This window comes from Procambarus clarkii, chromosome 75 (genome assembly GCF_040958095.1).
Source record: "Procambarus clarkii isolate CNS0578487 chromosome 75, FALCON_Pclarkii_2.0, whole genome shotgun sequence".
NCBI classification, from domain to species: domain Eukaryota; kingdom Metazoa; phylum Arthropoda; class Malacostraca; order Decapoda; family Cambaridae; genus Procambarus; species Procambarus clarkii.
The window spans coordinates 24,380,338-24,393,556 of record NC_091224.1 but is presented as its reverse complement, the minus strand read 5'-3'; the positions used below and the strand labels follow the sequence as shown (position 1 = coordinate 24,393,556).

At 38.0% G+C, this 13,219-nt stretch overlaps 1 protein-coding gene across 16 annotated transcripts in view; it reads right to left on the bottom strand.

Annotated features, from left to right (window-relative positions):
* sif (still life) overlaps positions 1-13,219 on the bottom strand; it is a 541,039-nt gene that overhangs the window by 325,538 nt on the left and 202,282 nt on the right. For 12 of the 16 annotated variants that reach the window (XM_069313365.1, XM_069313368.1, XM_069313371.1 and 9 more), the window contains one exon: positions 12,845-13,084. The exons of 2 other annotated variants lie outside the window; for them this stretch is intronic. In XM_069313365.1, coding sequence (XP_069169466.1) covers positions 12,845-13,084 — 240 coding nt within the window. Of the gene's footprint in view, positions 1-12,195; positions 12,499-12,844; positions 13,085-13,219 lie in introns of all 16 variants that reach the window. 2 more of the 16 variants (XM_069313369.1, XM_069313376.1) reach the window with 1 other exon arrangement.

Sequence of the window (13,219 nt, the reverse complement as noted above, 5' to 3'; positions counted from 1 at the left end):
CATTTTATTTCTGCTGAAAGGGTTATTCACCTGGAAATATATATCTTAAATATTTAGTTTTTAGTCCCACACCAGGATGTAGGGTTATATAGGTATTATATAAGTGTGCTCGCAACAAGCCCTAAATATTTAAAGAATCTGCGTCCATAATGAACATGTTCCTATGCTCATGGGGACCCCGGGAAAATGCCCATCGGGCCCATGTGGTAAGATGGCCCTGCTGATAAATACTCTTAAACAGTTGAGTTAGAGGCCTTGTGTCAAAAGGCGATACATGAATGCCTATAATGCTTTGTGATTAATGTCTTTATACATTATACACAATCTGTACCTACTAATTAGCCGCTGTAACATATTATGTATACTGTATTTTATAAATAGAATTACTGTATAATTATTAATATTTACTTATTCGTTGTGCCTCTTATACAAGTCAATACATAGTAAAATTCTGTATACAATAAAGGAAAGATCATTGTAAGCTGAAATATTTTGAAGCAATCTGAAAGGACAAAGGCATTTGGAAATGGCAACATCTTTTCAAAGTTAAATCTGCTCACTTTGGATGGGTCAGCCTTTATTTTACATATTACTGTAACACACAACACTGTAAACACCTCAATGGACGAGAAAAGATTGTGGCAATACGATGGGATCAAACTTGCATCCTTGGACTCCTTGATGGATAATTTCTCACATATTTTACCTGAATTTACCCAAGGGTCACCATCTCTCAAGTGGCTTCAGCAGGGACAGGAAGCCAAAGGCTTGTCAAGGGTCCCTGCATTTTCCCTGATAAAAACACATCACATTATTGTGATGTCATTGTATTTCAATGGATAAAACACCCCACATATACAAAATTAGCTTTTCATAAGTAGAGTCACAAATTTGTAAAAGCATTTTGTGGCATTTATACCAAAACTTATTTCTAAAATTAATAAATTTTCACTGCACCAAAACAACATATTTTATTTAAATTTAGTTTGAATATTTTTACACATATTTTATCACATAAAATGATAACACTCCAAAGGAAAACTACGATGGAGGTATGATTATCCTTTCTCAGTAATACTTGTGTCCCTGGTCATATATGTTACTTAATACCACCAGCTTCATCACACTAGCTCTATAAAACCCCTTCACATGCTCTTATTAATCCTTGATCTCTATTTTCTTTCTTAATTTTTGATCTTCACTTTTCTACTACCACTAATCATATCTTGTATATGTGAAAATGTACACCCTGTACTGATCTACAGTTTACCTGAATTACATGACTTTACCAGAGGGACACTATCTCTCTATTGGCCTTAATGAGGACAGGAAACCGGCACCCTGTGAGAGGCAGCCACGGTCTAGAGCTCCTCTGGCACCTCGCCCCTGTGTGCACCTCATGCCCGATATTAATACAAACAAACCCGAGAATTGAACCCAGGATTTCTGACCGAGTCAAGAACGAAGCCAACTGTACTCATAAGTTGTTGAAAGTTTTGCTTCCTGTTTGACTTTCTGAGCAGTGTACTTTTGCTGTTGGTTGATCTTTACTATACCTGTGTTGGCCTTGCTTGTGAGTGGTTCAGGGGGTTGGCCCTGTGGTGTCACTACCTAAAGCTCTGTTGGGCTACTGGGGCAGCCAGCCCAGACAAAATAAATTTCTAATGCAGTATTGCGTCGTAAGTAAAACTCACTCATTAATAATAGTAATAAATATTTATATGAAGCACACTTGAAACATGATATAGTGGAGTATTTGTATGTACACAAGGTAATTTATTCAAAGTCACAAGTGCCCAGAACATGTCGGGCATAACTTGTAAATAAATAACTTATTTATGTTAAGTTTAATGGACTTAATACAAAAATAAGTTAGCATATATGAATCATTAAAGAAATTTTGTAATCAAATGATTTACCATTTGGCTTACATAGGGGACAGCCAGCTTGTTTCTTACAGTTTTCTATATGAAGTGTAGCACTGTATAACTAAAGCTCTTGGCTAGTTTGGCTGCGACTTTGAAAGCTCTAGGTTAGTAAACATTAGATATATTAACATTTAAATGAAGAGTGCAAATTATCAGACATAAAAATCGGGAGGATACCGTAGTTCTGGATGGACATTTATAAGGCATGTATTGCGCAGAGGAAGGAATGTTCTGTATGTAGGTGTGAGTTATGTTACATAAGGTGGTGGAGGTCAAAACCGTCAACAGTTTCAAAGCACTATGTGACAAAACAGTCTTCAATGGGTAAGTGATTCCATGAGTTTACTATCCAATGGTGAAAAATCATCTGTTGTTGTCAGTCCTACAGTGTGGCTTACTGATCTTAAAATTGCTACCCCCTTTGTGTGTTACAGTGTAACTTATAAAGAAGTGGTCTGGATTAATGTCTTAATTAATATCTTGTTGGCCGAGTTGTTAGTCTTGACGCCCTCAACCTTTTCTGGCACAAGAGTTGACTTAGTTATGTGATGACTATTGTTGTTCTGCACTGAACAAATTCTAGTACAGTTATTTTTTTTTTTTTTTGATGGTGAGATCTCCATGCTTGTATACAGTAGTGGAGATGGGTGCACACAAGCTGAATGAAGGCAGCATACTTTTTTTTCAAATTTGCATTTATGCATACCACTTGTATTGGCAGAGCAAAGGACAGTTAGCCTTTGTTTATCTTGTACCCTGATTTTCCCCACATATTTCCATAAGCTCCATACCACTGTGAAGCTTAAAGTGCATTAGTCACCCATTAATTTACCATACAAACACTGCTTATAAATGATCGAAACCACAGATTGTTCCTTTAGCGTTTTGTCTTGTCTAAGACTGCATCATTTGCAAAATGAATCTAATACTTTTAACATTTCTGAATACAGTACTTTCCTTTTCTGCATTGTTACATTACACTCACTCTTATCATAACAGGCAATAATCTTATCTTGAGCCTGAAAAAAAATGGTTTTGCTCAGTTTACATTTAACACACACATCACTCTTAGGAATGTCAGATTCAACTTCTCTGTAAGCTGTATTTTCTGCTCAAAATTCATCACATGTTTCTGTTGAGGCAGCTGATGGTAGAAGCCACGACAGACACATTACATGCATTTATTGAAGCTGTGGTGACAGGATGTTATGTAATTTTAGTGAAATCAAATGATTTGGGAAAGATGATCATTAGTGGACATGAGCACTAAGAAAAACAAAAAAACTGGCCAGCCACCAAACTACGTAGGCTTCTCTTTTCACAGAAGGGTCTTGGAAAGGCAAAGAAGCAAGATTAATTAAGTGCTCAGTTGGATCCAAAATCACATAGTAAAAAATAGAGAATGTATTCTCTAATACAATAGAACATGTGAAAAAAATGTTACAAGAAATGCTAATTCCAAGCACTTAAATTTAATATGGTATTTGCAGAGAATTTAATTCCTTTACAATGTGTTAAATATTGAACATAGATGTGTTGGAAATTATCTTTTAGCTTTCCATGTACTGTAATTCATTCTATATAACTGAATCACATGTTTGTGACTTTTCTTACATATTCTGCATGTCTATAATTTTGGTAATACTGTATCAGATAAACCATTGGCCACTAATTTTCATTTTTTTAAAATTATGTGACTACTGTACAGTACCTGCAAAAACAGATACTGCAGCTGGTAGGTCGCTCCCATTATATCACTAACAAGGAAGCCATTATATTATTACAAACCTGCCGAAGAAGAATTGTTCTTATAATGGATTCAGCTGAAGGGTAGGAATAGGAATTTTGATAGACCATGGTACAATATGGATTTGGTTGTACAAAGGTGTTCATTGGTGTACAGAAAATGATCAACGAGAGTTGTGATACTGAGTAGGATGTGACCAGCTATATTAAGGGGACCAGGAAATAGATAGCTACAGCAGTACATAGGGTTACAGGTAGCAATATGTAGATGTATGGAATGACTGTGTATGATTAGCTACTCAAGTTATAATGTGCCAATGAGACTGAAAACAAACAAAGAGCCAGGCACAATGACATTACAACAAATACAACAGATTATCCAACACTTTACACTAGCACATGAAATTGATATATACTTATCAGTGCAAAAAAATGGATGGCTATGTAGGTATATACGAGTGCATGAAATGGATGGATACAACAACAAGTTTTGGTTGCCGATTTAAAATATCCACATAGCTATAAAATACATTACAAATTCTAAACTAATAATTCTCAAATATGAAGTATGATAAATGTAACTGTTTATAAGAAAAAATTTTGTATTAATTAAAAATAATTACTTGATTTAGAAACATATCTAATATGAATGAAATTCAGACATACATATACAGTAGAAGGAAATATGTAGTGAGTGTAACTAAAACAATTAGTGATACTGAAATAGATTTTGGTGAGTACGTACCTAACGTTTTGAATGCTGCGATAAATCAGTACTTTGAACTAAGAGAAGTTACACTACTGTGAAGTAAGAAAAGTAACTGGCAGCAAATCTGTGTATGTATGTGTGTATACATATATTACAGATAACTTAACTGTTAAGACTGGGAAATGTCTCAGCACTGAAACATTGCTAACAAAATGTGAAGTGTTGACTGTGCAGAGAAATTATAAACAAAAATAATTAGATGTTTGAGAACGATAAATCAAGAAGAAACATATGTATTAAGATGCATGCAGGAGTATGTCATGCTCAATCATCATACAGAAAATATATAGAACAAAAGATAGTTTTTTGTACTATGTACAAATAAAATTGATTAACTTTCTATAATTGGAATAAGATCACTGAATCATTAACCAGAAATGTCAAATGTCTCATTTTAATAAATATAAGACAAGAGGACTAATTGTTGTACTCTAAGACAAAAAAAAATGTAGTGTGTTCAACAAATTATCACCTGGAGAATAAGATATACTGACAGTATATAACTTTTATATTGAGAAAAGGGGGGGGGGTAATATTCTCAATTAGTAGAGTATTTCAAATCTAAAATATTAGTTAAGTGGATCAAGTTATAGGCCTGGTCGAGGACCGGGCCGCGGGGACACTAAAAAGCCCCGAAATCATCTCAAGATAACCTCAAGAAGATCAGACAATATTTTAATAAACAAAAATGTAAACTGTATACAACTTCATACTATTAAGCATTATGCAACTACAACTGCAACTTGTTTTCTTTAATTAAAATGAAGTAGTAAATACTTAAATCAAATTTAAGGATATATTTTACTGTAAGGAGAAATTTTAAGATAGGTTTAAATTAATAAAGTTGCTGTTCAATTTATAATATGAACAGAAAATATTCATATACAGTACAAATATTAACCATATTTTCTGCATTACTATAACACACAAACACCTTAGTAATGAAAAATACCTCTCTATAATACAGGGACTACCACACCACTAGTCAAAGTAGCCATTTATCAATACAATACAAAAATACAATGTTACACAAAACACTATCACATTATATATAACACAGATACTGAGCACTGTAATTAATATCTCGTGTGATTTCCAGAGCACTTTGGTTCAAACTCTCCGGCCACGTCATTCATCGTGAGCTCGTGTTTGTGGACAGTGACCTTGTTTTCAAAATGCAGTACGTACGAGAAAATGCTGGAGCCAAATAATGGGATTAAACCCACATTCGTGAGCTCCTCAGACACACGCACTACTGACTGGGCCATGATGAGTTCAAGGACATGGGTTTAATCCCATCATACAACTCCAATATTTTCTCATACATGTATACTGTATATATGTAACTTTTTTGTGATTTCAAAATGCGATACATGTATATATTTCAAGGGGGTCAATGGAATACGTTTGATGCTAAGGTCACGATACTAGAAGTTGCATGGTGACTAACACCGAAAAAGTTGTGTAAACTTTGTGGAAGTAATTAAAGAATAATGTGTTATAAACTTTAACCTTACAAAATTCTCTTTGGTTCCCATAATAAGGATTAGGTTACATACAGTTAAGGTTTTATGTTAAGAGGTTGGTATGATATGTTTTAAGAGAGATGAAACAATGATGGAAATGACCAAATTTGCTGCCTTATACAGTATACACAAAAGCCCAGGGTAACTACCGGTATACGACTGGCAGGAAATACTCTACCTACTAACCTATAACTAATGTATGGTACTACTAGACAGGATTCAAATCGAGTGCTAGACTTTTTGCTTCAAAGGTCAAAGTGCTTAAAGTTTTAAGCTTACCAAGAAGGAAAACTCTCAGCAAGATACAATTCATCAAGCAATCAGTGGAAGTATAAGCAAATACTACTAACATACAACATAAATAAACGTTTTATTCCTGTCACTGACTGAACGATGAATTATCATTTGGTTGAGAATTTACTTGCATTCTAAAGATAGTGGGCTGTGAAGTTTCCTTAGCACACACAGAGTGCAGAAGAGAGAACAGGAAAAATTTTGAGTGACATAATACCATAAAATGCAGGAAAGGACCAGAATATGCACTAGGAGGACACACACGGACAACACCAAGAAAACTGTTCAACGTATCTATGCATCACACAGAAGTACTGTATAAGGAAAAGGAAATGGTTCATATTGTAAACATGACATAACAAAGCGGCTACACCTATGGTACTGTGCAGCTACGTATACTTCTAAACACCAGGCAAACAATGTGACTGCTTTTGTGTTCTTGGTCTACTAGTAACAGAGTAGACCTATAGAGTAATTACAATCTAATTTTATCATAACAATTAACATCATGGAGGCTTTTGGTCACATATTATCATTAATTTACTTTCTAACTAGGATAAATTACTAATATCACATATGACAACATACAAAAGTTTAATAGAAATTTATGCGACCAAAGAACCTCTGTGATTTATAAGTGATGCGAGCATGATATCTTCCGTTTGGGATGTTATTGTTAGAATATTTAAATGACTCTTTATTGAAGGATATGAGAAGGAACAGGTTCTGGAAGAAGGGACTCAAATTTATGAAAAATAGGGAAGCTTAAGGGAATTCAAGGACAAAACCTGATGTATCAAGTTAAAATGACATACGAGAAAGAAAGAGAAATTGAGAAAGTATAAATATATGTGCATATAAAAAAAGAAGAAACAGAATGAAAGATACACAAATTGACATAGCAAAGAGAGAGAGGAAGGAGAAAATAGAGAAAAGGCAAAATTATTTTAGAAACTTGAAGTCCAGTAATCTTGAGAGAGAAAATATTGATAGCTAACAAATAAGACAAAATTGCAGAATACAAATATGAAAGAGGAGGACAGACTGTCTGAAAAAGCTTAAATAATCAATTAAGTTAAAAAAATACTGTATTCAACAGTTTTGAAGATAAGGAAAGAAAAATTAGTCAAATAAAAGTAGTATGAAACAAATGAAGGAGTAAAGAAATAAACAGGAGGTTGATGCAAGTCAGTTCTATTCCCCGTTGCCATACTTCCTATATCATAAATAAATTTAGTAGCTAAAATCCTTAATAACATATTTTAGTTAAATCTCCTCTCCACACCAATGATCACTTCGCCTGAACATCAATTATCAAAACCTATTTTATGTTTGGTTAATCGGTCGTAAAGCTATTTCCAGTTGAGAAAATACGCCGTACAACGGGATCGAACCCGCATCCCTGAGAGCATTAGTTTTGTTAGCAAAGTACAGCACACACAAGAAGTGTAGTTGGAAAGAACTGATTTTGTGCCCAGTAGGTGGAATAAGAACACTACATGACAGACAAGTGGATTTGAAAACATGTGTAGTAGACTGTCAAAGAAATATAAATGCTTATTTAAGAATAACAATGGATAAGTTAACTGCAAGCAGGATGGAGGTGCATTAATTAGAAAAAAGTTTAATTAATGCTAAATACAATAAATTACACAAAGAAATGTCTGAAATTAACTTCAACAGGAATGGATTTGGGAAAAAGAGGCTGAAGGATAACTTCAATAGGGGAAGGTTAGAGTGAAGTTGAAAGATACACGGCTTCATCAGAGGAAGCTTAATGACAGCAAGGCATAAAAATCAACCAGTTAGTATAATGAAAACCCCTTTTACTGTTGGGGATATCTGAAGTTTCCCAAGCTAAGAGCTGGCTCAACTAAGCCTTAGAAAGATGCACCCATGCCTCTGAGACCCACCCTTGCCTACAGAAGCCTTGACCAGAATCTAGCCATATTTACACCTTTCTGGGTGCCTAACCCAGTAGATAGTAGACATAGAATGCTTCCAACCACATAGGGGTTTCTATAGGCCATTGCTCCTTGTGCCTCTCTGAGGAGGCCAGGTTCTGGCTCGTGGTCCCCGGTAGGCTAGAACGCCATCGAATTGACTGATACCACAGTCTAATACATACAAATCAATCTGGTAAGCTCCGGGGTGCCGGAGAGGTTCTCCTCAGAAAAGGTAGAGCCCAACTGCTGGCACCATATGCCAAGATCTACTGTAACCCATCCCCACCGCACGCAGAGGCTACCAGGCGTCCACCAGGGCAGGAGTGAAGTCCTGCAATAACATGCTCAAGCATGTAAACAAGATATGGATGGGGAAAATTAGCCACCTGGACTGTCACGCAGACTGGCAGGTGTGACAGGCATGTGGGAATCCTCTCATCTTAACAAAATGCCAACACTCGCAAAAAAGGAAGATTAGGCTTGATCATAGTAAGACAACACACCCTGAACCCCTAAGAACAAGTATATCTAAGGTTAATGGGAATGCATTCCGACTATAAAGGAAGGGAACTTTAGCCCACAGTAGAAGCAAAAGAAAGGTAGGGCACACACTCTGTGGGTGACATAAAACACAATTGTGAAGAGGAAGGGAAACAATAACAAAGCAATGAATGACCCCCAGCAAAACTAATGCTCTAGGTATAACCAATACCATTTAGCTTTAACTTGAAACAGAGAATGGGCACACAATGAGGTGTGGCCAATGGGGAATGGGCTGGGGTGAACACAACATGTCAAAGGTTGTGCACCCTTGAGGGTGTGAACAAGCGAGTGAAGGAGCAAGAAAATTGAAACCTTGGAGGGCCTGGGTTGCCACAATGACATAGTTAGTACCCATAGTTAGGGTGCATACACCTCAACAATGATTGTCTTGTTACCCGAGGATATCTAATTTGCTTTTAAATTGAGGCTTTTTTAGTTGTTCTAATACTTTTGTGGTGAATTTTTTTTTTTAGGATTTGCATTGAATTGTGATTTCCCAAACTTCCCTTGCCTCGGAGGCAGGCAGATTATGGCCCCAACTCCCAACAGACATGATTTTGTCAAAATTTATAATCCCCATCCCTCCTTTTTTTTTTAGTACTGTAATTCTTACTATGTCTTTTAAAAACAATCATATCCTCTTATTTCACTTTTTGCTGATAACTTTTTTGGCCCCTACCATTGTTAATTGTTTTTTTTTTGTAATAGTGCTACTAAAAAATCTGCCAGCTGTAAAGAATTGTAATCTTAGTCCACGGCACGCAGTGATCACTCCAGTTTGGTTTAAGTTAACCAAACTCCTTTTTAAAACACCTCAAAATCTGAATTTCTAGATTAGGCCATTTTCACTTTGGTTAATTTCAGGTGTGGAGATAAGAGGTAACTGAAGTACATTGAAGTACATTTATATACACTTGAAAGTCCCACCTTGTACATTGTGGTTAATGGAACAATTGGTTATGGCAATGTAGAAAAACCAGCATTGAATGTAATGAAATGCCATTTTCTGGGTGAGTCCTGGAAGTTCCCCGGAGCTAAATGGGCTGATATGTATTTATTAGACCATGGCATCAGTCAATTCGATGGAGTTCTAGCCTACCGGGTACCATGAGCCAGAGCCTGACCCACTCAGAGAGGCACAAGGAGCAATGGCCTATAGAAACCCCCATGTGGTTGGAAGCATTCTATGTGTCCCATCTACTGGGTTAGGCACCCAGAAAGGTAGGCATCCCAAAATAAAGTAGTTGGTTAAAAATTGCTGCCAAAAGCCGAACTTGCAAACAGAGCTCCCCAAACCGAAAAGAAGCAAACAAGCATGACGTCACCATCGGCGCTGCGCTACTGTCTGTGCAGCTACCCCGTCCTCGGGAGCGTGAAAGGAGAGCCCCAGACCCCCCCCACCAGCTATCTAACCCCAGTTCCGAGGCTGAATGTCAAAAACATGAAAGAAAAAACACCGACCAGAGGGAGGGAGGGAGGGAGGGTTGCCGGGGAGCCTCCAGGACTCGCTCAGAAAATGGCATTTAATTACATTCAATGCTGATTTTCTGTGGAAAGCCCCTCCGGCTCCCAGGAACTACCTAACCAAAGACAAGAAAAAGAGGGACTTACCCAGGAGGCGGTTGCCACTCCCTCCTCAATACGAAGTCAAGACAACTGGCTGCAACCTGCAACCCAAGGCTACACAAGCCCGAACAGAGACAGGAACAGTAACAAGGTACTGTACGGTGCAGCCAGGACCCTGTTCGACCGCCAAAAACTCCACACCCGAATGAAAACCCAGGACATGTTACCAAAAACAGCAGCCAAAGCGGCGAACTTACGAACAACTAAATGGGAGTTCCTTCAGTTCACAAAGAACCCGAACCCGGCAAGCTGGGAAAGAACCAAATCCCTGGCGAGCAGACACATGGACTGGCTGGAGGCCCAAACTAGCCAGTCGTTGAAGTAGGCCAGAACCCGAACCCTAGCAGAGGCAAACGGGATACCACGACCTGGGGTAAGGTATATGAAAACGTGAGGAGCCAGATTCAAGCCGAATGGAAGGCAATGAATGCGCTAAGCATGCCGTCTCATGACAAAACCAAGCTGCTCCCAGAACCCAGGATAAGTTGGGACATGCCAATATGTGTCCCGGAGGTCCAGAGACACCATCCAAGCATCCGGCTTCTTTTGGAGCTGGAAGCTTGGATCTTTTGGAGCTGCATATGAAGCTGTACCTGGCCGATATCTTGAGGAAGAACAGGGGCGAACAAGCATGCATTGAGGCACTCAAACTTGCACCCAGGTAAACCTGCACTACCATAGTAGTACTTACTTACTTACAGGGCACCCAAGGAAGGAGACCCTAGGTGCATGCAGCCCCAGTACTTCTTGAATAACACCTGGCTCACACATCACCACACCACAACACAACACCACAAGGTACAGCAGTGTACAAGGATTGAAGCCAGAGTCGAACGACCGCCACTCAACACATCAGCCTCAGCATCAGTGGGGGGTCTGGGGCTCCCCCTTCCCCTTCCCGGGAAGGGGGAATCTGCACAAACAGCGGTGTGGCGCCGATGGTGACATAATGCTTGTTTGCTTGTTTTCTGTTTGGGGATTTCTGCTTGTTAGTTCAACTTTCGGTCGCAATTTTTAACCAGTTGTAGTTTGTTTTGGGACGCCTACCTTTCTGGGTGCCTAACCTGGTACATGGCAGACATAGAATGCTTCCAACCACATGGGAGTTTCTATAAGCCATTGCTCCTCATGCCTCTCTGAGGGGGCCAGGTTCTGGCTCGTGGTGACCGGTAGGCTAGAACTCCATCAAATTGACTGATGCCATGGTCTAATACACACATATCAGCCCGGTAAGCTCCGGGAAGTAAGTGGAGCTCTCCACAGAAAACATCAAGAACTGGCACAAAAAGTATAGATACTAGAAGCATCAAAGGAGTTCCAGCAAAAATCACTCACAGATAAGAGATAATGATCAAAAGAACATGGGACAAAATGATTAAACAAAAATGAGACATCAGATGTAAAGGAAAATAAGAAGTAGCAATTAATAGACAAATAAAAATAATGATTAGCAAGCAGGTAGCTGTAATGAAAATATAATGTAGGGATATATGAAAGACACTTGGAAGGAGAATAAAAATATGAGAGCAGAAAAAAATATTAGAGGGAAAATTGAATGAAAAGTTACAGAAATTTAAAAGAAAAAAATGAATATAAATACTGTATAATTAATGTGGAGCAGCAAAGAAATGAGATAAAATATAAGAATGGAAACCAAAATGAAACGAAGAGTCATCAATAAGGGATGAGTCATCATTAGTGGAGAGATGGCTTACATAACATGAAAAGAGACAGCAAAGAAACGTGGTTGGAGACTCAAAAGACCCATTGGAAGATAAGCTGCTGCTTTCAGGCAAGTTTTGTTGCTAGGAACTAACTTTTCCCAGCTTCAGCGGGGGGATGGACTTTAACATGAGGCTGCTGGAACTGCTGGTACTGTTGTTGTTGTTGTTGTTGTTGTAGTTGTTGTTGTTGTTGCTGTTGTAATTGTTGTTGCTGTTGTTGTTGTTGTTGCTGTTGTAATTGTTTTTGTTGCTGCTGTTGTTGTTGCTGTTGTTGTTGTTGCTGTTGCTGCTGTAGTAATTTTTGTTGATAATGTTGCTGTATTTGTTGTTTTTGTTGTTGTAATAACATGTATTGCTGATTGTGTTTGGCAGTTGATTTCATGGCTCCGGCTCGTTCTGCAAGTGAAGCAGTAGAGCATTTACTACATTAGTTACATATTCAGAAGTGTTATCAGGAGAGCAGAGGAGTATCCACTGCAGGATTCTGGGAATTTCCAGGAACCAAGATACCTTTCGCTTCAATAAGAGGGCTCGATAGTAAGTCACAAACCTAAACTTTACCTCCAGAAAAAAGGTTTTCTCCTCTGTGGTAAAGTTATTATAGGCATTTGCCCATTGAAGGTTATCTCTAGTAAATAACTCAGTGCTTAATGTTAATGTTAATAGAGCAACCTACACCACGGGTTTAGTCCTTGTTAGTTCAAGCATCATTCATATACTTTCCATTATACTGTATCTTTACCTAAGCTGTCAGATTTTTTTACTCCAAGATCCGAGACAGGAGTTGAAGTTGCATCACATGCAACATTTGGCGACGTGCGACACGCTTGATATTTCTTGTGAATGCGATTTATCTCCAATAATAGCTTCACACGCCGTCTTTGATCAAAGACTTTGGAAGCTGAGTCTCTAGGAGCTGCCACAACTGGATGAGGTGGGCCACCTGAAGATGGCCTTGATCCCGAGTCTTCAATGATGGACTCTGTATAGGTACTAGGGTCAATGTAGGCCAGATAGATCCCTCATCTATATCATTTAATATAAAATGATAATTTAAATGATGCAGCAAAAACAAAGAATATACAGTCAGTTCCCAGTTATCTCCCTAACATTGAGT